Source organism: Rhinopithecus roxellana, chromosome 6, assembly GCF_007565055.1.
Source record: "Rhinopithecus roxellana isolate Shanxi Qingling chromosome 6, ASM756505v1, whole genome shotgun sequence".
In the NCBI taxonomy this organism is placed as follows: domain Eukaryota; kingdom Metazoa; phylum Chordata; class Mammalia; order Primates; family Cercopithecidae; genus Rhinopithecus; species Rhinopithecus roxellana.
The window spans coordinates 97,681,671-97,707,731 of NC_044554.1; the positions used below are offsets into that span (position 1 = coordinate 97,681,671).

The 26,061-nt window shown below is 51.9% G+C and overlaps 2 protein-coding genes across 3 annotated transcripts in view; one reads left to right on the forward strand and one right to left on the reverse strand.

The window, feature by feature from the left end:
- Nucleotides 1-12,973, forward strand: part of BAZ1B (bromodomain adjacent to zinc finger domain 1B) — an 86,521-nt gene extending 73,548 nt beyond the window's left edge. For both annotated transcript variants that reach the window (XM_010387455.2, XM_010387456.2), the window contains exons 14-20: nt 1,630-1,777; nt 3,252-3,399; nt 5,419-5,534; nt 9,239-9,384; nt 10,535-10,638; nt 10,807-11,179; nt 11,666-12,973. In XM_010387455.2, coding sequence (XP_010385757.1) covers nt 1,630-1,777; nt 3,252-3,399; nt 5,419-5,534; nt 9,239-9,384; nt 10,535-10,638; nt 10,807-11,164 — 1,020 coding nt within the window. In that variant the 3' untranslated portion in view covers nt 11,165-11,179; nt 11,666-12,973. The remainder of the gene's footprint in view (nt 1-1,629; nt 1,778-3,251; nt 3,400-5,418; nt 5,535-9,238; nt 9,385-10,534; nt 10,639-10,806; nt 11,180-11,665) is intronic.
- Nucleotides 12,974-17,241: 4,268 nt separating this feature from the next.
- Nucleotides 17,242-19,580, reverse strand: FZD9 (frizzled class receptor 9). The gene has a single exon (XM_010387454.2). It carries the CDS (start codon nt 19,354-19,356, stop codon nt 17,581-17,583), a length of 1,776 nt encoding a protein of 591 aa, XP_010385756.2. The 5' UTR covers nt 19,357-19,580; the 3' UTR covers nt 17,242-17,580.
- Nucleotides 19,581-26,061: the final 6,481 nt, after the last annotated feature.

A 26,061-nucleotide genomic window follows, 5' to 3' on the forward strand; every position in this document is an offset into this window, starting at 1 on the left:
CAAGTAGCTGGGACTACAGGCATGCACCACCATGCCCGGCTAATCTTTGTATTTTTACGAAAAACAGTAGAGACCTGGTTTCACCATATTGGCCAGTCTAGTCTCAGACTCCTGACCTTGTGATCCGCCTGCCTCAGCCTCCCGAAGTGCTGGGATTACAAGCGTGAGCCACCGTGCCCAGCTGAATGTGTATCATTTTTGCACCATTGTGAAGTCATAGGTCTGACCCATCGTAAGATGGGGTGATTCTGAATAACCAAAATACGGAAGCAGCCCAGATATCTGTCAGCTGATGAGTGGATAAACAGAATGTGGAGCATCTATTCAGTGAGATATTGTTCAGCAGTAAAACTGATGGAAGTATTGTTACATGCTTTGCGAATGAACCTAGAAACATGCTTAGTGAAAGAAGCCAGTTACAAGGGTGATACTATTTAAAATTTGTTTTTTAAAAAAAGATTAAATAAACCTATTCCCAAAATACCTTTAAATTAAAAAAAAAAAAAGTTTTAATGAGGTCAGATAAGCTGCTGTATGCTGAGATTTTAGAATTCATAGGAAATAGTAAAAAGCAGACCTGCCCATGACTGTTTCCTTCCATACTGTGTGCACTACATGTGAGTGTCCGCTAGAGGACAGCAAAGCCCATTTGTAGTCATTCCTGCCAGTTCTCAAGCACTTTTAAAGAACCGAACCTAAAATTCTTACATTGATATTCCATTGAAAAGATCTGGATTATCCTCTCAAGAAAAGAATCTGCAGTAGTGTCTGTCAGCTCTCCATTTATCAGGGGAGAAGACAGCAGGGCAGCTGTGATTGTGGACCTCAGTTTACTGTGGAGCTCTGCAAAAGTAAGGAAGGAGATTGCTGTTTCTCAAAGCAGATGTTGAAATATCGACAACAGAGGTTGGAGTAAGGAATGAGTCAGTTTCCAGTTGAACTTCAGCAGCTTCTTAAATGTAGATTTGTGTGTGTGTGTTTATAGTACTTGTTATCCATAAATTTATACACACAGGGCTCTCTGTGATTCTCTATTTCTATAGGAAAGAGAAAAAGCAGCCCTGTTCCCCTCATCCCTCACCCCAGTCTGTGTAGTACCCCACTTCAGAACAAACTCAGCTGTCTTTGTTCCTTGGCACCTGTATTTTAAAGCCCATGGCCTTCCAGGGTAACTGGCTCTTTTCCTTTAGGAGATTCATTACTTCACAAGGACCTCTTTGCTTCGGGCAGGGCATTGAAATCCAGCTGTGGTATTGGATTGGTGGTGTTGTGGTAGGTTGCTATCTTTTAAATCAGAGTTTTATTAGCTGTATAAAATTGTTGCATTATAGCATTTACAGCATACAGATGATCCTATTTTTAAATTATACTGAGTCTTTAGGTGGATTTCCCTAGAAGATGCTTGTCCCCAGTCATCCATCCACTCCCACTGCATCTCTGTGTGACTTTTGGCAAGTTTTTTTCACCCTTTGGAGTCTTGATTTCTTCCATAAGAATAAATAGTTTAGATTAGTGAAGCTCTAGGAGGCAAGTGTCCTCAGAATTCACTTATACTGTCACCTGTTCCTAGTTCTCTCTCAGTGTCTTTGGTCACTGTAGTAATGCTAGCCTGGTTTGGTCTCTGTTTAGGTTGCATCTGCACTGGAGAAATGGAAGACAGCAATCCGGGAAGCTCAGACTTTCTCCAGGATGCACGTGCTGCTTGGAATGCTTGATGCCTGTATCAAGTGGGATATGTCTGCAGAAAATGCTAGGTGCAAAGTTTGTCGAAAGAAAGGTATATTTAAATCAAATTTGCTTATGAGGGTGTATTAGGGAGTAGAATTTCTTTTCTTTTCTTTTTTTTTTTTCTTTTTTTTTTTGGAGACAGAGTCTTGCTCTGTCGCCCAGGCTGGAGTGCAGTTGCACAATCTCGGCTCACCGCAACCTCCGCCTCCCGGGTTCAAGCGATTCTCCTGCCTCAGCCTCCCTAGTAGCTGGGATTGTAGGCATGTGTCACCACGCCCAGCTAATTTTGTAGTTTTAGTAGAGATGGGGTTTCTCCATGTTGGTCAGGCTGGTCTCGAACTCCCAATCTCGGGTGATCCACCCACCTTAGCCTCCCAAAGTGCTGGGATTACAGGCATGAGCCACCATGCCCGGCAGGAGTAGGATTTCTATTCCCAAGATCTTCATTTCTACCCAAAATAATTTTGTGTACACAGAATATAAGTGTGGTATAGATTTTACTCTCCTGGAGGTCTGTAACATGCCAGTCTTTGAAATGTCATGCCAGGGAATCAGAGCACGCCCTTTGTTCCTCATTGTAGAGCATAACATAAAAGCAATTGATCTCTTCAATCTCCTAATTTTCTACAGAAAACAAAATTAGTTAATCCTTTTAACTATTTTAGTTTAGTTTTAAATCCTTTGATTGGCTCAGAACTTCAGTCATCTGTGAAGTAAGATGTGTGCTTTCAGCAGAAGGTGGTCCAGTTAAAGTGGGAAGCATGCAGTCTCGTGTGTGCAAAAGGAACTTCATGGCTAGAAGCTCCTTTGTGATTGTTTTTTCATTGGCTAGAGTTATTTTCTGAGTTAGGTTAGAGATGAAAAGATTACGTAAAATTCAGTTGCTGTAAAGCGTTCAATTGCTCTAGAGTGAAGGTTGGAAGGAGAGATGACCATATTAAATTGACTCAGCATAACACTTTTTCGAATATAAGGGAACCCATCAGGGGCCGGGCGTGGTGGCTCACGCCTGTAATCCCAGCACTCTGGGAGGCTGAAGCAGGAGAATCACTCGAACCTGGGAGGCGGAGGTTGCAGTGAGCTGAGCTTGTGCAACTGCACTCTAGCCTGGGCGACAGAGCAAGACTCTGTCTCCAAAAAAAAAAAAAAAAAAACACAGAGAGAGAGAGAGAGAACCCATTAGGCGTAAGTTGAGAAACATTTGGGGAGGTCAAAAGAGCAGCAAAATTTCCTGCTCTCACTTGGGTTTTTTGTGCCTCTTAGTAATTGTTAACTGTCCTGTCTTAGCCATGGGTAGGTTTTGGGATATAAATTAGGAGAGCTGATTCCTAAATTGTCTGTAGTCTAAGTTATGCTACATTTCTTTTTAGAAAATGCCTGTATTTACAAAACAGCAGCTGGGTAGCATTCTATGGAACATGTCTTCTCGTGTGCCGTGAATTGTAGGGTGATTGCCTCTTCCTTACAGCTCATTGACTGCTGCTGTGCTCCCAACAATGCTATTCACATTTATCTCTTTGCAGGTGAGGATGACAAATTGATCTTGTGTGATGAGTGTAATAAAGCCTTCCACCTGTTTTGTCTGAGGCCGGCCCTCTATGAAGTACCAGATGGTGAGTGGCAGTGCCCAGCTTGCCAGCCTGCTACTGCCAGGCGCAACTCCCGTGGCAGGTGAGAATCTTTTTCTTTTAAAAATAATTGAATAAGTATGAGTAGCTGTTATAATTAAGCTTGAGTTATTCAAACAGAATGAGTCTAAGGAGCTTTAAGTTCATCTTTTGGGAACAGAACCTGATCATTTACAATACTTCAATAGGACTCTGATCTAATTTTAGCTGAATGTTGACATTTCTAGTTTTCACTGCCAGCCACATTCTCTGTCTTCTTGACCATACCTTCTTCTCAAGTAATGAAATCTCTCTCTCTGCCTTTAGCCTCCTGTTGCCCACTTCCTGTGTCTTCATGATTACTTCTGCAATCACCCATTGCTAAAAATCTCACATTGATTACCTTCCTTACCCATACATAATGTTTTCTTCCCTATCATGAGTATAACTTGGGTGTCAACTTGAACATGAATATCTCTTTGAAGCCTTTGGTGGCTTCTCAACTCCTCTTTCTTATATCACGTCTTCTCCCCTCTTATCCACCCATCTATTGCGATACCAGATGCTGTGCACAAGGCAACGATCTGCTCACATTCCTGATCACAAACTTACAGTCTTCCCCTTGCCTCTAGAATAAAGTCCCAACTCCTGTCCTCACTTCTGAGACTCTTACACAACACCAGCCTGGGTTTTCAATTAGCTTTAGATCCCATATCTGTGTGCTTGTTACAGACTGTTTATTGTTCATCCTTTCCTCTTATGCCTTTCTCCCAGCTGGGAGCATTCTCTGCCCGGAATTCCCAGTGGGTAAATTGCCCATGACTTTGCTAACATTTCACTGCTCTTTTGAAAAGTGCTTGCATCCTTAGGCTTCATGGTTTCTCCTCTTTGTTCCAGCTAAACCTTCGTTCTCTGAAATAGTATTTTGGTGCATGGATCTTGTCTCTGGTTTTATACATGTCTGTCTCCCATGAGATTATGAATTCCCTGAGAGTAGAGGTCATGCTTTGTTTTTTACCCGAATCTCAATAAGGCCAAACACAGGCCCTTGTAAAGAGGAGGAGACACCTTATATTTGCCCAAGATAATACTGTTGTTTCCCACATTGAAATTTGGGGTTGTAAAATGGGCAGCTTATAGGCACTCTGGCTTGGGCTTCTCTTTTTTGAGACGGGGTTTAGCTCTTGTTGCCCAGGCTGCAGTGCGATGGCGCAATCTCAGCTCACTGCAACCTCTGCCTCCCTGGTTCAAGCGATTCTTCTGCCTTAACCCCCAGTAGCTGGGATTACAGGCATGCGCCACCACACCCTGCTAATTTTGCGTTTTTAGTAGAGACAGGGTTTCTCCATGTTGGTCAGGCTGATTTTGAACTCCCGACTTCAGATGATCCACCTGCCTCAGCCTCCCAAAATGTTGGGATTACAGGCATGAGCCACTGTACCCGGCCTGGGCTTCCTTCTAAAGGGCAGAGCTGTTTGATCCTGACCCCACCTTAACAGTATTAGCAGGTTCTTTCGCACTCCATCCCAGCTGCACTTAAGAGATGAGATATGTTGCTCTGAAATGGTGGGGCTTTGGACCAGCTGTTCCGAGCTGGGATTACCACTGCTTTGATGTTATGGTCATCTGCAAGCTGTTTCAGCTCTTGGAAGGGAGCCATCAAGGTGAAGTCACACCTGTCTGGGCTCTGTTTATTCTTTCAGTCCACCTCAGAGGTGGGGACAGCTTTTAGTACCTGATGTGTTACATTATCTGGTTCTTTTTGTGAGACAAAAGAAATAGTGTTTTGTATTGCTTTGTGTGGGGAAGGGTAGGATTGCATTTTGGTCTTGATTTCTGTTGCCTTTGGTATCTTGTCCAAACTATCTGTGGCCTGGCAGAAGGAGGCATGCTGTTGAAACTTCGTTTTTCATTTCTGTGAAAAACTCTCCTGGCTTACATTCAGGTTCCCTCTCTGTATTGTCATACATTATACATATCTAGTCTGTGAAGAGAAGTTTCCTGATCCCTATGGGATTTGAACCCTTCTTAGGACCACTTTGGACTACAACTGTGTTCCCTACATTATTTTTTCTACCCACAGGAACTATACTGAAGAGTCTGCTTCTGAGGACAGTGAAGATGATGAGAGTGATGAAGAGGAAGAGGAGGAAGAAGAGGAGGAGGAGGAAGAAGATTATGAGGTGGCTGGTTTGCGATGTAAGTATTTTGTCTTCCTTTGTAGTTGATTTCACAGTCTTCTAAGCTTGGAACGCTTGGAAAGGCTGGCTTGGCAGTAGGTAATGTGGCCGGCTTGCTCTCTTCCTTTTCTCTCACGTTGTGACTGTGGCGTAACTTAGCTGCTATGGGTTTAAATGGGTTTCCAAGATGGCATTTAACTACCTGCCTGGTAGGAGGGAAGGTGGCTTGGTCTCAGTAACATCAGCCCACTTGCTCTAAGATTCAGTAGAATTCATGGTCCCAAGTATATTTATGCCAAGGCTGCTGGTTCTCAGCTCCTCGGCATACGGGGACAGTGGGGAAGGAAGATCTCAGCCCATTGCCATCTCCTAACAGTTCTTTTGGCTGTTGTTTTATCGCTGCTTTCAGAGAGTGACTTTTTCTCTCTGATTACAGTGATTTTCTCCTCCCTGCAGTGTGCAGGGCTATAGCTTTGCTGGTTTAAAAAGAGACGACTGATTGTTTGAAGGCTTAGGGGGAAGGACGTTAGGAAGGTTCAGATCTGTTCTCACTAGATGCCTGTAGGAAAAAAGGCATCATCTTTTGTGTTCACCACATTGACTCTCATTCTCTCATGTTCATTTCTTATGACCATTGGAGAGTCTTGTGTTCGTGGCTAATGTCCTCTTGTCTAGCCTTTCTTTTAACAGCCTACCTCTTTCCAGAATACACTTTTTTTTTTTTTGAGATGGTCTCACTCTGTGGCCTGGGCTGGAGTGCAGTGGTATGACCTCAGATTACCTCAGTCTCTGCCTCAGCCTCCCGAGTACCCGCCACCACACCTGGCTGATTTTTGTATTTTTAGTAGAGACGGAGTTTCACCACGTTGACCAGGCTGGTCTCGAACTCCTGAGCTCAAGTGATCCACCTGCCTCGGCCTTCCAAAGTGCTGGGATTACAGGTGTGAGCCACTGCACCTGGCCCACACACTTTTCTTTACAGGTTTGTAGAAAACAGACCACAGATCAAAATTCTAACGAGCTTTCGAAGCAGTGGTTCAGTTCCCAAGATCATAGCAGCTCTGAATGGTCATACTTGGTATAAGGAGTGAGAGACTGGATGCCTGACACGACCAGTCTCTTACTATAGTGAGACTGCCAAACCCTGACGACTTTGGGCTTGCACATCTTCTCCTGTCCTCCCACTTTCCCCCCATACTCCAGAAGTGTGATGTGGGACACCTTAAGCTCTCGTGTTCTTACAGGCTCTTTTTGTTTGTTCACTACGCCTGATTTTTCAGGTATCCCAGGGTAAGTGAACAAATGGCCCTTCAGTCCTGCATTCAGGGATATCTTCTGTTGGTCAGAGTCAGTTACTTGGGAGCAGATTTTTTTTTCTTTTTTTCCTTTTTTTTTTCTTTGAGATGGGGATCTTACTCTGTCACCCAGGCTAGAGCACAGTGGTATGATCACAGCTCACTGTATCCTCGATCTCTCAGGCTCAAGCAATTTTCCCACCTCAGCCTCCTGAGTAACTGTGACTACAGGCACGTGCCACCATGCCCAGCTTTTTTGTAGAGACAGGGTCTCGCCATGTTCTCCAGGCTGGTCTTGAACTAGTAGTATACAGATTCTTTTATTTTTTATTTATTATTTATTTATTTTTGAGATGGAGTCTTGCTCTGTCGCCGAGGCTGGAGTGCAGTGGCGCGATCTTGGCTCACTGCAAGCTCCGCCTCCCGGGTTCATGCCATTCTCCTGCCTCAGCCTACCAAGTGGCTGGGACTACAGGTGCCCGCCACCACGCCTGGCTAATTTTTTGTATTTTTGGTAGAGATGGGGTTTCACCGTGTTAGCCAGGATGGTTTCCATCTCCTGACTTTGTGATCTGCCTGCCTCTGCCTCCCAAACTGCTGGGATTACAGGCACGAGCCACCATGCCTGGTCTGATTCTTTTATTTTTAAGCTAGTGATTGCTTTCCACTTCTACATTGTAGCTCTCTTTCCAAGGAATTGTTTTTCTAGGTTTCTACAGCCTCTACTTGCCAAAAGGATCTAGGAAGTATTTGGTACTTCAGAGCTTTTTGTCAACTCTATCTTTCAGATCACCAAAGATGTGGTTCCCCAGTGCAGCTCAAGGCTGTAGCACCGAAGCATCAGCTTCTTACCTTTTCTTACTAGCCTGGGCTTGAGCTAGAGACCCTGAAGTAGCCAAGGAAGGGTTATTGTGATCTAGAAATAGAATGGAAAGTAGTGTTTCTCGATACTTCGTGTCACTGCCTTCCTAGACCCTTATCTGTGTCCAGTGTCATCTCCCTACTCCCCAAGGGAAGGTGATGGAAAGCCTGGAGCTAATCCTCATGGCATCGTTTCCTAGGGCTCACTGAGGAATGCTGGTTGGCTTGATGCTGAGCACCTGTTGTAAACCTGAGACACAAGTAGTCTTAGTGCCTTTGTATTTATTTTATTTTATTTTATTTTATTTTATTTATTTATTTATTTATTTATTTATTTATTTATTTATTTATTTTGAGATGGAGTTACACCCTTGTTGCCCCAGCTGGAGTGCAATGGCGTGATCTTGGCTCACTGCAACCTCTGCTTCCTGGGTTCAGGCGATTCTCCTGCCTCAGCCTCCTGAGTAGCTGGGATTACCGGCATGTGCCACCATGCCTGGCTAATTTTTCTATTTTTAGTAGAAACAGGGTTTCACCGTGTTGGTCAGGCTAGTCTTGAACTCCCAACCTCAGGTGATCCACCCGCCTCAGCCTCCGAAAGTGCTGGGATTACAGATGTGAGCCACCACGCCCGGCCTGTGTTCTCTATTCTCTCATTGGCGACCCTGGGCAGGTCTCTATGGAGGGGACTAGCCCTAAATTGTATTTGATGAGGCAGCCTTGTGGTCCTTCATGGAAGTACCACCTTTTCTCTGAAAAGATTCTAATGGTGAGTGTAGAATAACTCTGGGAATTACAACACAGGATCTGCTTTTTTTTTTTTTTTTTTTTTTTTTTTTTGAGTTGGAATCTCACTCTGTCGCCCAGGCTGGAGTGCAGTAACGCGATCTCAGCTTGCTGCAAGCTCCACCTCCTGGGTTCACGCCATTCTCCTTCCTCAGCCTCCTGAGTAGCTGGGACTACAGGTACCCGTCGCCATGCCCAGCTAATTTTTTTTGTATTTCTTTTTTAGTAGAGATGGGGTTTCACCATGTTAGCCAGGATGGTCTCAATGTCCTGACCTCGTGATCTGCCCGCCTCAGCCCCCCAAAGTGCTGGGATTACAGGCGTGAGCCACCACTCCCGGCCATCACAGGGTCTGTTTTACAATCCAGTTCCATCTCACGTGTAAATACATCCACTTGCTCAGGCTGAGCTTGGGCTGTGGGAAATCCAGGCTGACCTATTAGCAAATGCCTTTCCTGAGTAAGAGTTTACAGTTGATTCCTGCAGGGGCCTTATGGCTGGGAGTAACTGCAGAACTGAGGCAGGACAGTAGTACTGAAGGACCTGGCCCTCTGAAGGGCTTTGGCAGTAAAAGCACCCATTCTTCATCTGCTGCCACTGCCTTTTAGTGTGTCCTGTAGGTAAGGCAAGATAAAATAACAAGAGCACCTTAAAACCAAACGAAGCCACTGCTTTCCTTGTCCAGGAAAAGAATTCTCCCTGCATCCCTTTCCCCCATTTCGAAGATGCTCCTCCCTTCACCTTTGGTTGTTCTGTGCTGAATCCTTATTTTTTGTTTCAGTGAGACCTCGAAAGACCATCCGTGGCAAGCACAGCGTCATCCCCCCTGCAGCAAGGTCCGGCCGGCGCCCGGGTAAGAAGCCACACTCTACCAGGAGGTCTCAGCCGAAGGCACCACCTGTGGATGACACTGAGGTGGATGAATTGGTGAGAATTATTTATCATCCCTTCTCTAACCTTTCTGTTTCTTATTCTCAACCCCAGCAATTAGGAATTCATCAGGCAACAGGTGGGAGGGGAGCCTCCCCCCTCCTTGTTCCCAAACTTGGGAGGCTAGGGAGGCAGATGGGTGAGTCTGTAGGCAGACAGGAGCAGCGGGGCCTCCAGGAACAGCTATGTCCGGCATTCCCCTGCTGTAGCCTGCAAACTAGTTAGCGGGCAGCCTGCAACTTATTAAGATTTAAAAATAGTATCCATATGTCTCCAGTGGGCTCAGAGGGGCTGGGTCTTCATTGTGGGAATGTCAGTAATGTTGGAGCCTCACTTACTGTTGAGTCGACAGTTGTTAGGGGAGGGACATTACCCTCCCCTCTGCTCCTTAACCAATGTAATTTTAGTTGTTTAAGATCTCACTTGAGCTTTGAAGAACAAAAAAGAAACTCTTGAAAAGGTGCTTGTTTTGACAGATCAAATTGGAGTTAGGGGCTTAAGGCAGGCCATTTGGGAGATCATAGGGCATTAGAAGATGCTCGGTTTGCCCAGCCTTCACCCCTTGGGCTCTGTGGCCTCTGCTCTGAGTCACAGCTTTGTTATGGCTACCTGGAATGGAGGCCCCGCCCCTTTTCTCTGTACCCACTTAGCCCTCACATGTCTACGGTAGAAGAGCCCAGGAAGGGAATTGGACCTCTTGCTTTTCTTCCCAGAGGCACCCCACAGAATTGGCTGCTGGTGACCCAGATAGCCTGTTTGGCTTTCTGCAGTGGCTTGTTGATGCCCTTCCATGGTGTCACTGTAACCCCAGGTCCACCTGTTCTTCGAGAGCTATTGTCCTGTTGACAGTAGCCCCCTTCAGCTGACCTCCAATAGGACTGCTGGTGAAGACGGCCCCCGCTGCCTGCTCTCTGCTGCTTTGATTGCCATGGCCCCGGGGGAGGCGAGCGAGTGGACTGCTGGGAAGGTGCCTGCCACCTGGGCCAAGGGTGCTCCCTGACTTGAATGTCAGAAGGTTTCAGCACCTCTGCACCAAGGAAATAATTGAATTCTCTTCCTTTTTTGAGCAGATACACTTATTTTCTGCCCTGTGCACTCTTCCTCCTGTCTTGAATCTATAATAACACTGTTATTTCTTTCCTGCCAGGTGCTTCAGACCAAGCGGAGCTCCCGGAGGCAAAGCCTGGAGCTGCAGAAGTGTGAAGAGATCCTCCACAAGATCGTGAAGTACCGCTTCAGCTGGCCCTTCAGGTGAGCGCTGTGTTCTCAGGTACAGGGGAGAGTAGTGGCCTGGCAGGTTCTAAAAGCTTCCAGAGCCCCTGAGGGGCTCTCAGCCAAGCCCTTGCTTTTCAGGATGTGTCTTAGCATGGGCATTGCCGTCAAGGCTATGCAGATTCTCCATTTGGTTCTTTTCCACAGGGAGCCTGTGACCAGAGATGAGGCTGAGGACTACTATGATGTGATCACACACCCCATGGACTTTCAGACAGTGCAGAACAAATGTTCCTGTGGGAGCTACCGCTCTGTGCAGGAGTTTCTTACTGACATGAAGCAAGTGTTTACCAATGCTGAGGTTTACAACTGCCGTGGCAGCCATGTGCTAAGCTGCATGGCGAAGACAGAACAGTGTCTAGTGGCTCTGTTGCATAAACACCTTCCTGGCCACCCATATGTCCGCAGGAAGCGCAAGAAGTTTCCTGATAGGCTTGCTGAAGATGAAGGGGACAGTGAGCCAGAGCCCGTTGGACAGTCCAGGGGACGAAGACAGAAGAAGTAGAGAGGCAGGGCTGTGGTAAGGGAGCTGAGGTGGGGGGACAGCGAGGGAGGGTGGGAGGGAGGTGAGAGAGGAAGACCGAGAACTCGGAAGAGATCGCAGGGAGTCCAGAAGCGCCCATCATCCCAAGCTTATGCTGTTTTTCTAACAGCTCTTTATAGGGCTTGATATTGGGTTGGTGGTCTTTGTCCAGAAATATTAAGGGACGAAGAGGGCCATAACCCTCCCTTCTGAGAGTTTCCAGGAAGAGTCTGAGGGTCTAGCTTTTCTGGTGAACCCAGTTCCTATTCCTGCCTTCTTTCCTAAGGCCCCTCTCACTCTGGCTTCTACCACAGTGCCAAGCCCCTCTGGTCTCCAGGGGAGGGATTGCTGTGTTACATAGCAGGATCAGGGGTAATCAGGCCGACAGGGGAGATGGTGGCGATTTTTCTTTTTTAATCTGTATTTATATACAGTCTTGTTTCTTTAAGCCCATACTCTGTCTCTTCCCCGTCTTCCTCTCAGGTGACAGTATCAGTGAGTGCCATACAGAATTCTGTATTCACCAGCATCATGAAACAGTTGTGGTCTTTTGAGTTGATCTTGGCAGAGTAAAGGGACGTGTCCTGGAGCCATTCCTGAATCTCTCTCCCCTTCTTTGTGACAGCTCCCCTCCCCCAAAAAAATAAAAATAAGAAACCACAAAAAACAAAACTAAGGCACTTCACTTAGAGACTGGAGTCCTGCTTATAATCATGCATATAACCTTTACTTTGATGGATCTGGCCAGAGGGGTGTTGGAGCCCAGCCCACCCACATACCAGACAAGCTCTTAGGGGAGCAGAAAAAAAGCAGGAAGAATTTAAATGTTTAATTTTTTTTTAAATTGACTTTTCTAGTTATTAAAAGTTGCTTGTTTCAGCAGTGATATTGTATAAAGAACATCTTGTAAGATACTCCTGACATCTCGCTTTGGCACATGTACAGTACAGTTTCTATGATAATGTGTTTGCTCTAACTTCCCTGGCTTCTCCCTCAGCCCATCCACTCTCCTGCAGAGCAGTTGGGTTGGAGGCTCATTGAGGCAAGCAGCAACACTGGGGGAGGGGGCGGGAGCGGGGTGGGGCGGTGCTGCGTCTGCTGCCTCCCATGCCCTTTCTGATCTCAGACTTGGAACTCCTCAAGAACATGAAGATTCCAGTGGTCAGTGTCGGTGGAGGGTGGGAGGAGAGAGCGGCAGAGAAGCTCTGAGAGCCCCGTCCCACAACCAGTCTAGCTCTAGTTGTTATATTTAGGCAAAACTTTGTAGTCTTCTTTCCCTTTTATGATGGATTTTGATAAAAGTACAAAACAGGGTTTAATTTTCTTTTTTATCACCTTTGAATTTGGAAATTTTGAGCACCCAAGCTCTTCTGTACCTATTTAAATTGAAGTCCACCAAGGGGACTGCAGCTCCTAGAACATGAGAATCAAGCCTCTCAATATTAAACTGTGGAGTGTGACCCCTGCTTTCTCCGTCCTCCCCCCCAAGGACGACGGGGATTGCTCCAGGGCTGCTGGGTAGTTTACCGTCCCTTCTCTAGGCATGGAGTTGGCACTGACATCACAGCTTCATAACCCCACCACCGCCAGCTTCCCCTGCCTCCTACATCCAGTCTGTTCTTGTTCATAGTGAGAATCCTGTGTTCCCACTTCAGTGACAACTGAATTGTTTGTTGTTGTTGTTTTTTTATTATTGTCTTCAAGGAGGAAGGGCCCCATTATAGGGTGAACTTGTAATAAATTGGAATTTCAAATAAACCTCATGTACTTGTGTTTATAAAGAAGAAACCATTCTGGTGACTGTTTCTTCATGCTCTTTCTTGGTGGGTGGGGGTGGGGTAGTGCTGTCCTGAGTGCTGCTTTCCCACTGACCCTTGGAGCCAGGTCCTCTGAAGGCTTGGCCTCTAGAGTCAGAGGGCCTCTCAGTGTTCTTAACCAGAGAAAGAAATACTCCTTTCAAGCCTCTCCTGGCCCTGTCTCCATCTAAAACCCCGAAAAACTTCATTTGAAACTAGGAATTAGGGTGAAAATAGATTTTTAAGCCTTCACTATGGGGAAGCTCCTGCCACTTGAAAACCTTCTTCAGGGGAAAAAAAAAATTGGGGGTTGGTGGGGACGGAGTCTCACTCCACCCAGGCTGGAATGCAGTGGCATGATCTCAGCTCACTGCAACCTCCACCTCCTGGGTCCAAGCAATTCTGCCCCAGCCTCCCAAGTAATTGGGATTATAGGGACACGCCACCACGCCTGGCTAAGTTTTTGTATTTGTAGTAGAGCCGGTTTTCACCATGTTGTCCGGGCTGGTCTTGAACTCCTGACCTCAGACGATCAGCCCGCCTTGGCCTCCCAAAGTGCTGGGATTACAGGCGTGAGCCACCGTGCCCGGCCTCAAGGAAAATTTCAAACACACACAGAAACAGTGAAAAAGTATAATGAATTCCTTTGCACTCAGCTTTGACGGTTCTACCACGTCTAATCTTGTTTTATTTATGCCTTCATTTATCCTTTAAAGTTTGACTGGCTGATGTGCGTAGGGTGCTGCTAGGCAGCCACCCGCCAATGGAATACAGAGATTTTGCTGAGCCACTGCTGTGGGTCCAGGTACTGAGAAATTAAACTGCCAGTTCCTGACCAGCTGAACGAGGTGAAACTGGTGTAATGGGAAGAACCTTTGAGGCCTGAGCCTTGGGTGCAGGTTCTGCTGCTGAGTGGCTTTGCAGCCTTGGTAAGCATGGGCAAGCCAGGGCCTACACAGAGCACTCAGGGAATTTTCGTCCTGCCTGGAGGAAGCGGGCTTGCCTCAACAGCAAATTGAATTTGCACAGCTTGTCCGCTCCGGCCTCCAGCTTTGGAGAAGAGAGCCGTGCTCCCTCTGGACGTTTTCTGCAGGGTGACAGTGACACTCAGGGCTCCCAGCCTTCCTCTGTGAAGTCCTGCTCCTCCGGTAGTTTTCCTAGGCACACACTAGGATACTGCCTTGGGGTGGTCACCTCTGGTCATGTCCTGGTCTCAGCACACTCAGCCACTGCCTCACCAGGCTGTGACCTTGTGGGGCAGCCACTTCACGTTGATGATGCAAATGGGGGCATGGGAACCTCATCTCTGAAGATGGGCCTGAGTCGACCTGGGAGTCAGCTGAGGCCTGTCCTTGTCCTGCACACTCTTCTTTCTCCTCAAATTTTGTCTCTGGGGAGGGGACACGGTCAGTAGACTTGGTTGGCAGTGAGGTGGCATCTGGATTCCAACAGAGCCACTCAGAGGGGGCACCTCTTCCTGCTGGCCAGCGGCCAGGGCATCTCTCGAGGACCCTGGGGAACTCGCCTCCCGGCAACTGCGCTCTCCTAACCCCGGCCTTGGGCCTCCTGGCTTTTCAACATCTGGGACTGCTATGTCTAAGAGCTGCTTGAGGGGGGCGACTTCCTGGGAGCAGGAGGATCTCGGGCCCACCACACACAAGCGCAGACCCACAGGGACAGGGTCAGCCTCCCAAGAGGCTTGCAGGTGTGTGATGCCGCACTCTGAAGACCCAAATACCGGGTGCCAGGGCCACTAAGGGAAAGGCCTGGTCCTAGGCACTCGATGCACATGCCAGCACGTGTGGGTTTTCGAGGTATTTTTTGGCCCTGGAGCGTTCTTTAACGGGTGTGGGGAGAGGTCTGGCAGTGGGAGAGGCGTTTGTCTACTCCCCACCCGCTTTGCCCAGCTTCTGGGGACATAACCTTGCCAAGGCATACACCCTGCCTTTCCCCACCAGGACCTAATGGGATCCCTGGTGTGGAACGCACAAAAGCTCTAGAGGCAGATTTGGGTTCAACTCCAGCTTGGCCTCAAACTGCCTGGCTATGCGTTCAGCAGCCAAGCCATCTAAACATTTCCCATCTGAAACGGGGCGGGGGGTGGGGGGTGGGGGTGGAGCAGGATCACGTGAGAGGGTTGTGTTTCCTTTTTCCCTTTCCTCCAGGGCCTGGGACTTATTTCCATAGCATCTTCCAGGGCTGAGAAAGCTGTCAGGGCCCTGCCCTCCCTCCCAGGTTCTGACCTTAAAGCAGAGCCCCCTGGGGCCTGTCCTGACCCTGCACTGCCTCTCTGCGCTCCCATCCCAGCTGCCCTGGAAACCAGCACCAGGCTGGTGTCTGCTGAGCAGGACATGGCCACTGACAGCAAGGAAGAAGGGGCAGGTGGGTGCCCTTGGATGCTCATCCTACCCCTGCCTTTCCCACAACCCGCCTGCCTTGCTCTTCCCAAGTCTCTGGAATCCTCTCCATTTGCTCCAGCTGCCCTTGCCCTGGTATAGGCCCTTCCCATCTTCCCTTACACTGCCTGTGAGCCCAGCTCCCTGCAGCCTCTGCCCCTCCCATGCCCAGTGTGGGCACTTCACTGCCTCTAACGAGCTCATTCTATTTCCCACTCAAAGACCCTCACATGGCCAGGTGTGGTGGCTCACGCCTATAATCCCAGCACTTTGGGAAGCCAAGGCGGGTGGATCACTTGAGGCCAGGAGTTCAAGACCAGCCTGGGTAACATGGTGAAACCCATCTCTACAAAAAAATACAAAAATGAGCCAGGCATGGTGGTAGATGCCACCCGGGTGGCTGAGGCAGGAGCATCGCTTGAACCTAGGAGGCAGAATTTGCAGTGAGCTGAGATCATGCCACTGCACTCCAGTCTGGGCAACAGAGTGAGACTCCGCCTCAAAAACAAAAACAAAACAAAAAAACACCCTCACCTGCAGCATTACAAGGAGGCAGGGTCATTTGGCTTTGTTGGTCAAAGGCACATGGGGACTTACTTAATGTGCGCTCTGTGCAAAGGGAAGGATTTAGATGGAGAGGGCGTTCCCCGAGCAATAAACAGCCTAAGAACAGGTGCGAGGGCTGTAAGCTTCCCTGGGGCACCGCTGCTCCTTGTGGTGAGGGATACCCCTTAACCCCCTCAGCCCACGATAGTCTTGTCTCCTGGGAGCTTGACCCAACCTGTTTGATTCTCACTGCATTTTCTTGTCCCTGTGGGATTGGTGGTTGGGGTAGGGCACAGTGCTCCAGCCCGAGAGGCCCCGGGTATGGGGCTCCGCCTTACCATTCAACCTCAGCACCTGAGCGTCTCCCCTCCTGGAGCCTCCCCGTGGCTCTAAAGTGAGGCTGTCAGCAGGGCTGGACCTCTGGGATCTCCTGGCACTGACACCAAATGCCAGCCGTGTGTAGTAGGCACCCAGGGACAGTAGTAACTAAGACCCTCACCTGGCTAGAGTCATAACAGCCAAGATGGGGCCCTGAGGTCCCACCCAAAGCCAATAGGGGTCTCCACATGTACCCAGCTACCCAGCCCACAGAAACAGGGCAGGTCCTAGTAACCCTGAGCTACCCCAGCACGCAGATGGACACGGGACCTTTCTCCATACCTGCCCCAGTGTGGAGCTCTGCACAGCCCCCGACTTGCCTCATTCCCACCACTGCCGTCAGCAACTCAAATCTGACAAGCTTAGGAGCTAGGAGCCCAATTCCCACTCTACTCAAGGGCTTCCCAACTCCGCGTGCATGTCTGTACTACCCAGAGGCCCACAGACCAGTCCAGCCTCACCTTCACCCCACCTGGAGATGCCAGGGAGCGGGCTGGGGCTGCCCTGGTGGAGGCCCCGAGGAGCCAGGCAGACACACCAGCAAATTTCCAAGCCCCCAGGGAGGAGGCCCTCATGACAACATTGACATAGACTGACATGCTTACTTTACACGCTAGTGAGGAGAGCAAGGTCCCAGAGAAGGAAAACTCATCTACAGCCTCAGACTGGACTCCCTGGGGCCAGAGGTGGCAGCGTCACCCTGGGGGATTCCCTGAACATCCCGCAGGCGTCCCTGTCTCCATTTGGAAGCAGAGAGACGGGCGGGAGGGGAAAACACGCACACATGGTGTCTGGGACTCCTGCAATGCACAGCTGTTCTGGGGGGACTTCCTCCTGATTGGGGGGTGTCAGCACCCACCGCCAGCTCTGCTTACAAGAAAGACTCCTACAGGGCCCTCACCCTCTTACCTTCCCCTCTTCCCAGCCAGAGAGGACTCAGCAGTGCCACGCGGGGGTTTATTCCAGTCACAGCTTCCAGAGGAACGCAACAATAAATTACATCATTAAATAAACTCCGGCTGGACCCTTCTGCCCCCTCCTCTCCACATCCTCCCCTAGGACCCTGTGGGGACTCGGCCTGGTTCAGCCCCCGCATTAGGGGAGACCCCCATCTCCACTAATGAGCCTCACGGGGTCCCGGCCCTGGTTCTCAGCCCCTGGTGCTCACTTGCCTGACCTTGACAGCTGGGCAGCTGCTAGTCAGCTGTCTCTAGTGGGTGCAGGGGACAGGGCGTGGAGGGCAAGGAGGGGGCAGCAGCCACCCCGCGCCAGGCCTGTGTTGCTAGAGGTGTGTGGGGTTCTCCAGAGAGGGGTCCGTCTTAGTCATGTGCAAGACCACGGTGGGAGCCTTATAGTGGCAGTGCGTGCCACGGCCGTAGCCCCCGGGGACCCGGCAGGCCTTGGCCCGGGCCCGGCCAGCTGCCATCTTGCGGTAGCACAGGCTCTGCCAGGTCTGGAAAGTTTTGGAGCTCCACACCCAGACGCCGCTGGTGATCCCCACCACCAGTGACATGAAGATTTTGAGCATGAAGACAGCCACGGTGGGCACCGAGCCCCCTGGCAGCGAGCAGTCCCTCCGGCCTCCGGGCCCCGCGGCCGCTGCGCATGGTTGCTCTGTGGCCCGAAGGCGCCAGAAGTCCATGTTGAGGCGTTCATAGACATAGCAAACGATGACACAGGTGGCGGGCACCGTGTAGAGGATGGAGAAGACTCCGATCTTGACCATGAGCTTCTCCAGCTTCTCTGTGTTGGTGCCACCCGTCTTCATGATCTTGCGGATGTGGAAGAGGGCCACGAAGCCGGTCAGGAGGAAACTACTGCCCAGCACCAAGTAGCCGGAGAGGGGCACCAGCACGAAGCCCGTGAGCGCCGCCGCATCCGTGCTGGCCACGTAGCAGAGCCCAGTCAGCTCATCCCCTGCCACCTTGCGCAGAGTCAGGATGACGATGGTCTTAAGCGCGGGCAGGCCCCAGGCAGCCATGTGGAAGTAGCTGCCGTGGGCCTCGATGGCCTCGTGGCCCCATTTCTTCCCAGCCGCCAGGAACCAGGTGAGCGTCAGGACCACCCACCAGAGCGAGCTGGCCATGCCGAAGTAGTACAGGAGCAAGAAGACCAGCGTGCACCCCGTGTTCTCCAGGCCCTCCTGGATCACGTAGAGCGCACCCGCCTCCTGGTCACAGGCCACGCTCTGCGCTCCGGCCACCGCACGGATCAGGAAGGCCAGCGAGTAGACGTTGTAGCACATGGAGAGGAAGATGATGGGGCGCTCGGGGTACTGGAAGCGGTGGGGCTCCAGCAGGAAGGTGAGCACGGTGAAGGCGGTGGAGAAGAAGCACAGCGCCGACCACACGGCCATCCAGATCAGCGCGAAGTCCTTGTCGCGCCGGGACCAGAACACCTCGACGCCGGGCCCGCAGCGGGGTGCGCACGAGCGGCTCTTCTCCACGTACTGGAACTTCTCGGGGTTCTCGCAGGTGCCACCGCCGCCCGCGCCCGGGCCCAGGTCTCCGGGAGGGCGCGCGGGCCGCGGCGCCACGGGCAGCATGCCCAGGCCCTTGTGGGGCTCTGCGGGGCCGGCCGTGGCGTTCTCGGGCGCCTCCATGCACAGCGCGTGCGGGTCGTTGCGCGTGGGCAGCCGGGCGCAGTCGAGCGAGTCGGGCCAGCCAAAGTTGAACTGCTCCATGATGGGCGCGCAGCGCAGGCGCGCCTGCTCGCACATGGGCCTGCAGGCGGGAATGGGCGTCGAGACCTGGTCGGTGCACATGGGCGCGTAGAGCGAGCACAGGAAGAAGCGCAGGTGGCTGTGGCAGCCGTACTGCACCAGCGGCGCGAACTCCGCCAGCTCGGCGGCCGCCTCGCCCTGCGACGTGTGACCCAGCAGGTTGGGCATGCGGGTCAGGTTGTAGCCGATGCCGCGGCACATGGGGATCTCCACTGCCTGGCACGGCGCAGCCCCGCGCCCGCGTTCCGGGTCGAAGCGGCCGATCTCCAGCGCCGCGCCGCCCGCCGCCAGCAGCTGCCACAGCAGCAGCGCCCCCCGCAGCGGTGCCACGGCCATCCCGGGCGGCCCGGGCCGAGGGCGGGAGCGCGGCCCCGGCTCACTCGGGCCGAGCAGTCCCGCGCCCCGGTGACTGCCCGCCACGTCGCGGGGCGCGGGCCATCGCCGAGCCGCCCACGTGTGTCCGGGCGCCCTGGGCAGCGAGCGGGCAGCCGCCCGAAGGACAGGAGCCGCCGAGCCCGCCTAGCCGCCACCGCCGCTGCCACTGGAGCCGCCGCTGAGCCAGCGCCGGCGCAGCCTCCCGGGGCCGAGGCTACTAGACCCCGGGGCGGGGCTCCGGGCGGACACTCCCAGGGACACGCCCCCTGCTGGGCTTTAAAGGCGCCGCGTCTGACGGCCACGCGGAGCGCGAGGTGGGGCCGGGCCTGGTGGGTGTCCGCCCACTCGCCGTCCGCTTACACTCGGTTTCCTCCCTTTCCTTGCTGCCTGGGGGAGGCTGCGGGAAGTCCTCGTACTCATACTGTCATACTGTTTTACTCTAGGAGGGAGACGTTTTTTTGAGACGGAGTTTTGCTCTTGTCGCTCAGGCTGGAGTGCAATGGCACCATCTCGGCTCACTGCAACCTCCGCCTCCCGGGTTCCAGCTATTATCCTGCCTCAGCCTCCCGAGTAGCTGGGATTACAGGCGCCTGCCACCATGCCCTGCTAATTTTTTGTATTTTTAGTAGAGACGGCGTTTCACCATTTTGACCAGGCTGGTCTCGAACTCCTGATCTCAGGGGATCCACCTGCCTCGGCCTCCCAAAGTGCTGGGATTAGAGGTATGAGCCACCGCATCCAGCTGGAATACTTTTTATCTTTATTTTTAATTGTTATTTCTTTTTACAGACAGGATCTCTCTCCGTCGCCCAGGCTGGAGTCCAATGGAATGACCATAGCTCACTGCAGCTTCCATCTCCCTGGCTCAAGCGACCTTCCCGCCTCAGCCACCAGAGTAGCTGGGATTACAGGTGGGCACCACCACTCCCGGCTAATTTTAAAATGTTTTTGTAGAGACAGGGTCTCACTATGTTACCCAGGCTGGTCTTCAGCTCCTGGGCTCAAGGGATGCTCCTGTCTCTGCCTCCCAAAGTGCTGGGATTACAGGAGTGCTCCACCGTGCCCGGCCAGGGGAGACCATTTCTAAGGCTTCCCACGCGTGGCGTCTCTGCCTTGTGCTCAGTGGCAGCTCAAATGCAGCATCTGCCTCTCCCCTGGGTGTGTGTGACTTGGGGCTCCTCTCTGAGCCTCAGCTTGCTTTTTTGTAATGCAGGCCGATAATCCTACTGTTAAAATCAACAGTTCTGCCAGGCACAGTGGCTTGCACCTGTAATCCCAGCACTTTGGGAGGCTGAGGCAGGAGGATCACTTGAGTTCAGGAGTCTGATATCAGCTTGGGCAACATAGTGAGACCTCGTCTCTAATAAAGAAAAAAAATAGCTTTTTATTGTTTTAAGACGGAGTTTCACTCTTGTTGCCCAGGCTGGAGTGGCTGGAGTGCATTGGTGCGATCTTGGCTCACTGCAACCTCCGCCTCCCGGGTTCAAGCGATTCTCCTGCCTCAGCCTTAATAGCTGGGATTACAGGCACACGCCATCACTCCTGGGTAATTTTTGTATTTTTAGTAGAGATGGGGTTTCACCATGTTGGCCAGGCTGGTCTCGAACTCCTGACTTCAGGTGATCTACCCACCTCGGCCTCCCAAAGCGTTGGGATTACAGGCATGAGCCATGGTGCCTGGCCTGAAAAAACAAAAAGGAAAAAAGAAAAAGAAAGAAAATCAACAACTCACGTGTTGGGCACCTGAATCTGATCAATCACACCGGCACCCTTGGCCTCATTGTATCTTCTCAGCAATCCAAGAATGCTACGCTATCCTTATTTTCCAGGTGGGGAAGCTGAGGCTTAGAGAGGAATGACATACCCAAGGGCATAGAGCTACTAAGTGTTCCATTTGTGATTGTCTGTTCCGGACCCCATACCCATTTCACAAGGCCACTGTGCTGCTCTGGGGAGTGGCGCCATCACTCTCTCACTTCTCTCTAGGCTGCCCCCTTGAGACCCCTGGGACCTGCTTAGAACTGCCATGGTTCCTGGGTAGCTCTGTGGGTGAAATCCAAGTGCCACCGGCAGGCCACACAAGGGGCAAGGGGCCCTGATCTGGGACTCTTTAGAGAAGGCCATCCCCCTTCCGCCCATCTGTTCCTATTCCTTTGGCCTGGAAACACCTGGAGGACTCAGAATGTTTCACATGAGCACTTAGCACTGTTTCACATGAACATTTAGTACCGTTTCACATGAGCACTTAGCACAGTTTCATGTGAGCACTTAGTACTGTTTCACATGAGCACTTAGCACTGTTTCACATGAGCACTTTTGATGTGAGCACTTAGTACTGTTTCACATGAGCACTTAGCACTTTCACATGAGCACTTAGTACTGTTTGATGTGAGCACTTAGTACTGTTTCACATGAGCACTTACACTGTTTCACACGAGCACTTAGTACTGTTTTTTTTTTGTTTGTTTGTTTTGTTTTTTTTGAGACAGAGTCTCGCTGTGTCGCCCAGGCTGGAGTGCAGTGGCCGGATCTCAGCTCACTGCAAGCTCCGCCTCCCGGGTTCACGCCATTCTCCTGCCTCAGCCTCCCGAGTAGCTGGGACTACAGGCGCCCGCCACCTTCGCCCTGCTAGTTTTTTGTATTTTTTAGTAGAGACGGGGTTTCACCGTGTTAGCCAGGATGGTCTCGATCTCCTGACCTCGTGATCTGCCTGCCTCGGCCTCCCAAAGTGCTGGGATTACAGGCTTGAGCCACCGCACCCGGCCAGTACTGTTTGACGTGAGCACTTAGTACTGTTTCACATGAGCACTTAGCACTTAGCTAAGTCTCTGTGTGTGTGTGTGTCTCTGTGTGTGTGTGTCTCTGTGTGTGTGTCTCTGTGTGGGTGTGTCTGTGTGGGGGGACTCTGTGTGTGTGTGTCTGTGTGGGTGTCTCTCTGTGTGTCTCTGTGTGTGTCTGTGGGGGGGGAACTCTGTGTGTGTGTGTCTGTGTGGGTGTCTCTGTGTGTGTCTCTGTGTGTATGTGTGTGTCTCTGTGTGTGTGTGTCTGTGTGAGTGTCTCTGTATGTGTGTGTCTCTGTGTGTGTATGTGTGTGTCTCTGTGTGTGTGTGTCTGTGTGAGTGTCTCTGTATGTGTGTGTCTCTGTGTGTGTGTCTTAGTACTGTTTGACGTGAGCATTTAGCACGGTTTCACACGAGCACTTAGCACAGGGCTAGGCACCTGGCTGAGCTCAGGGATGGTGAGTGAATGAATGAGTGAGTAACTAGAACTGCAGGGAGGCACAGAAACTCACCAAGGACCTGCTGTGAGCCTCCTGGGCTCTGGGCCAGGGATTTTACAGTGATCATTTGTTCACCCTCATCACAGTGCTACACGGAATCCCGTACCCGTTTTATAGATGAGAAACGGAGGCTTAGCAAACGCAAAGTATTTGCCCAGGATTACACAGCTTGTAAGGGTCAAGACTGGCATCCAGGCTCCTCCATTGCAAGAGGCTGTTAACACCACCAGAGGCAGGGCACCAGCCTAGCCGGCCCAGCTCAGCCACACCTGCCTGCTGTAGAGCCTGGCCTGTGGTGGGGACTTGGGAAAGAGTCAGCAGTGGTGGTGGCAATGGTGAGAAAATGGGGCCATCATTTCCCACACATCCCTGTAATTAGTGTTCTGCTACCTTAGAGCTGTGCTGGAGCAGGGAGGGGACCAGGCAGGGGACATGTCATCTCGGGTATACACACTCAGCCCCTCACTCTTCAAGAGGACCCGGGAAATGGGGCACCAAGGAGCTGCAGACAGCCCTGTGTCCAGCACACGGTAGCACTCAGCCCCACGTGGGCCGTGAGAGGTCCTGAAGTTCCCAAAGAGGTAAGGCAGGAGTGTGGTACCTGTAACCCTGGGGGACCCAGGCTGGGCACTGTGGCTCAAGCCTGTAATCTCAGCACTTTGGGAGGCCAAGGTGGGAGAATCGCTTGAGCCCAGGAGTTTGAGACCAGCCTGGGAAACATAGTAATACCCCACCATCTCTAAAACAAAAATAAACAAAAAAATTCAGGGATGGTGGTATGCGCCTGTAGTCTCAGCTACTCGAGAGGCTGAGGCTGGAGAATCGCTTGAGCCTGGGAGGCTGCAGTGAGCTGTGATCACACCACTGCACTCCAGCCTGGGCAGCAGAGTGAGACCCTATCTCTAGGAAAAAAAAAAGAAAGGGAGAGAGGGAGGGAGGGAGGGAGGAAGGAAGGAAGGAAGTGGGGGGAGGGAGGGAGGGAGGGAAGGAAGGAAGCCAGCTTTGATCACCTGGGCAATGATAATGGAGGGTCCTAAAACTTCAGCAGCAGCTGCCCAGAATAAAATGCATGCTCTTAGGGACGGCGGTGGAAGTTCCTCCAAGCAGAGCCCCCGCTTCACCTCTTCATTTCCTGTCACACCCCACACCCCACTCTTACTCCTCCCAAGAAACACCCTGCAAAGCCATGCTTCCAGGCCTTTGTTTCCCCAGTTCTGAAGGCCTCCCTCCTCTTCTGTTCTTTATGGCACCCCAGATTGAAGCATCACCTCCCAGAGGCAGCCCAGCAGAGCCTGGTCGGGGCTGGAGGCTCTACTCTGTGGATCCAGGGTCTGGGCCAGCCCATCTGTCCAGAACACTGTGGCCTCTGCATCCATGCCCTCCCTTGGCCCCATGCCAGCCACTGTTCAAGGGCTATGGAATAACATCAAGAAATAACATATTGGCTGGGTGCAATGACTCACGCCTGCAATCCTAGCACTTTGGGAGGCCAAGGTGGGAGGATCGCTTGAGCCCAGGAGTTCAAGACCAGCCTGGGCAACATAGCAAGACCTCCCTCCACAAAAAAAATATTATTTCTCTGTATCTGGCCCCTAGGTGCACAGATGATAGTGATGTGTGGCCCCACCTCCTGAGCCCCCAGCTGTCAGGGTGCCAGGAGGTGGGGCTCCCCTCCCACAGACTTGGGAGGTTCAGGCTGCTAGAAACTTCCCACTGCTCGGGCTGGTCTAAGAGCTAGGTTTTGTGGGCCCCCACCCCCACCTTGCCAGGATGGAGAAGCATAGGGGGGCCCTTCCTCTGGCAGCCTCGGTGGGCAGGGCGCCCCAGGGCCTGTGGGATGCCAGGCCTGTCACCATGGCAATGGCTGTGCCTGGGAAGCCAGAGGAGGGGAGTGGATGAGCCCCGCCCCCACACAGATGCGGCCTGGGAGAGAAGAGGCCTCTGGCCTCCTGCCCACCCACCCGGCTTTGTCATCCGATCTCCCTCTTTATAAAGGCGGAACAATGCTCCTGGAGCTCGCTGAAAGGGAGACTATGTGGAGGACCGGAGGACCGGAGGGGCCGGGAGGAGGGAGGCCACTATCAATGCCCATCTCCAGCCCTGGGCCAAGGGCCCCCCTAACTCCTCCTCCCCCTGGGGAGAAGCCGTCCCTCCTGGGGGCCTTGGCTGAGGCCACTAGTTGCCCTGCATATGTGGGAAGGGAGGCCCTCCTGACCTGTGTCCCCGCATCCCCAACCCTCTTCTCCCCGAACACATGTCACCCCCTAGAGGGTACACCCTCCCCTTCCTTTCCTGCCTCCTCCAGGACGACCCCCACTCAGTGCCCGGCTGACCCTCGTGCCCACCTCAGTGCCTTGCAGCCACCATGCTGCACCTGTGCCTTCGTCCTCATGAGCCTAGGGAGGTCAGGGCCCCGGCCGTGCTCTGCAACGTCTCAGAGCCTGCCCTGGAGTAGGCCTCCATAAATATCTGTTGTGTGTAAAGAATGTCAGAATGAGAAGAGGGGCAGAGATCCTTCTGGAATGGCTGAACTCTCGTGGGGCCTGAGGCTGGGGAAAGGGTGTTGATTGGATTTTGGGGGAGGGAAGTGGCGGTGTGAGTAAGCAGGGACCAGAAAGGGGACTATTCTGAGCCTCCTTCAGGTGCCTGGGCCGCCCCACAGGAGAGGCTGTCCGTGGCCTCGGGGTACCCAGCAGGTCTACCCGGCACACCTGCTCCTTGAGGCAGGATGGGTGGGAGGGCCAGTGTGTTCCTGCAGAGGCAGGTGCCAGTTCATGTATGTGTGTGTGTGTGTGTGTCTGTGTGTCTCTCTGTGTGTGTCTGTGTGTGTGTGTGTCTCTGTGTGTGCGTGTCTCTGTGTGGGTGTGTCTGTGTGTGTGTCTCTGTGCATGTGTGTGTGTGGTTCTGTGTGTCTCTGTGTGTGTGTCTCTGTGTGTGTCTGTGTGTGTCTCTGTGTGCATGTATGTGTGTGTCTGTGTGGGGGGGGCTCTGTGTGTGTGTGTGTGTGTGCATGTGCATCTGTGTGTGTCTGTGTGTGTGCGTCTGTGTGTGTGTGTGTGTAGGTTAGGTGCACACACATGGTGCCTGTTTACTCCTGTGTGTGCACCTGTGCCCAGGTCCACAGGCTGTGCACAGGGGCAGGGGTGGGAAGACCTCGGGTGTGGCTCAGGGAATATTTTCCCTTCTGTAGCTTGAGCCCTGGTTCTGACTCAGTTTCCCTTTATGAGATATCAGGGATATACTAGACTGTTCCATTCTTTTTTTTTTTTTTTTTTTTGAGACCAAGTCTCACTTTGTCACCCAGGTTGGAGTGCAGTGGCATGATCTCGGCTCACTGCAACCTCCTCCTCCCAGGTTCAAGCGATTCTCCTGCCTCAGGCTCCAGA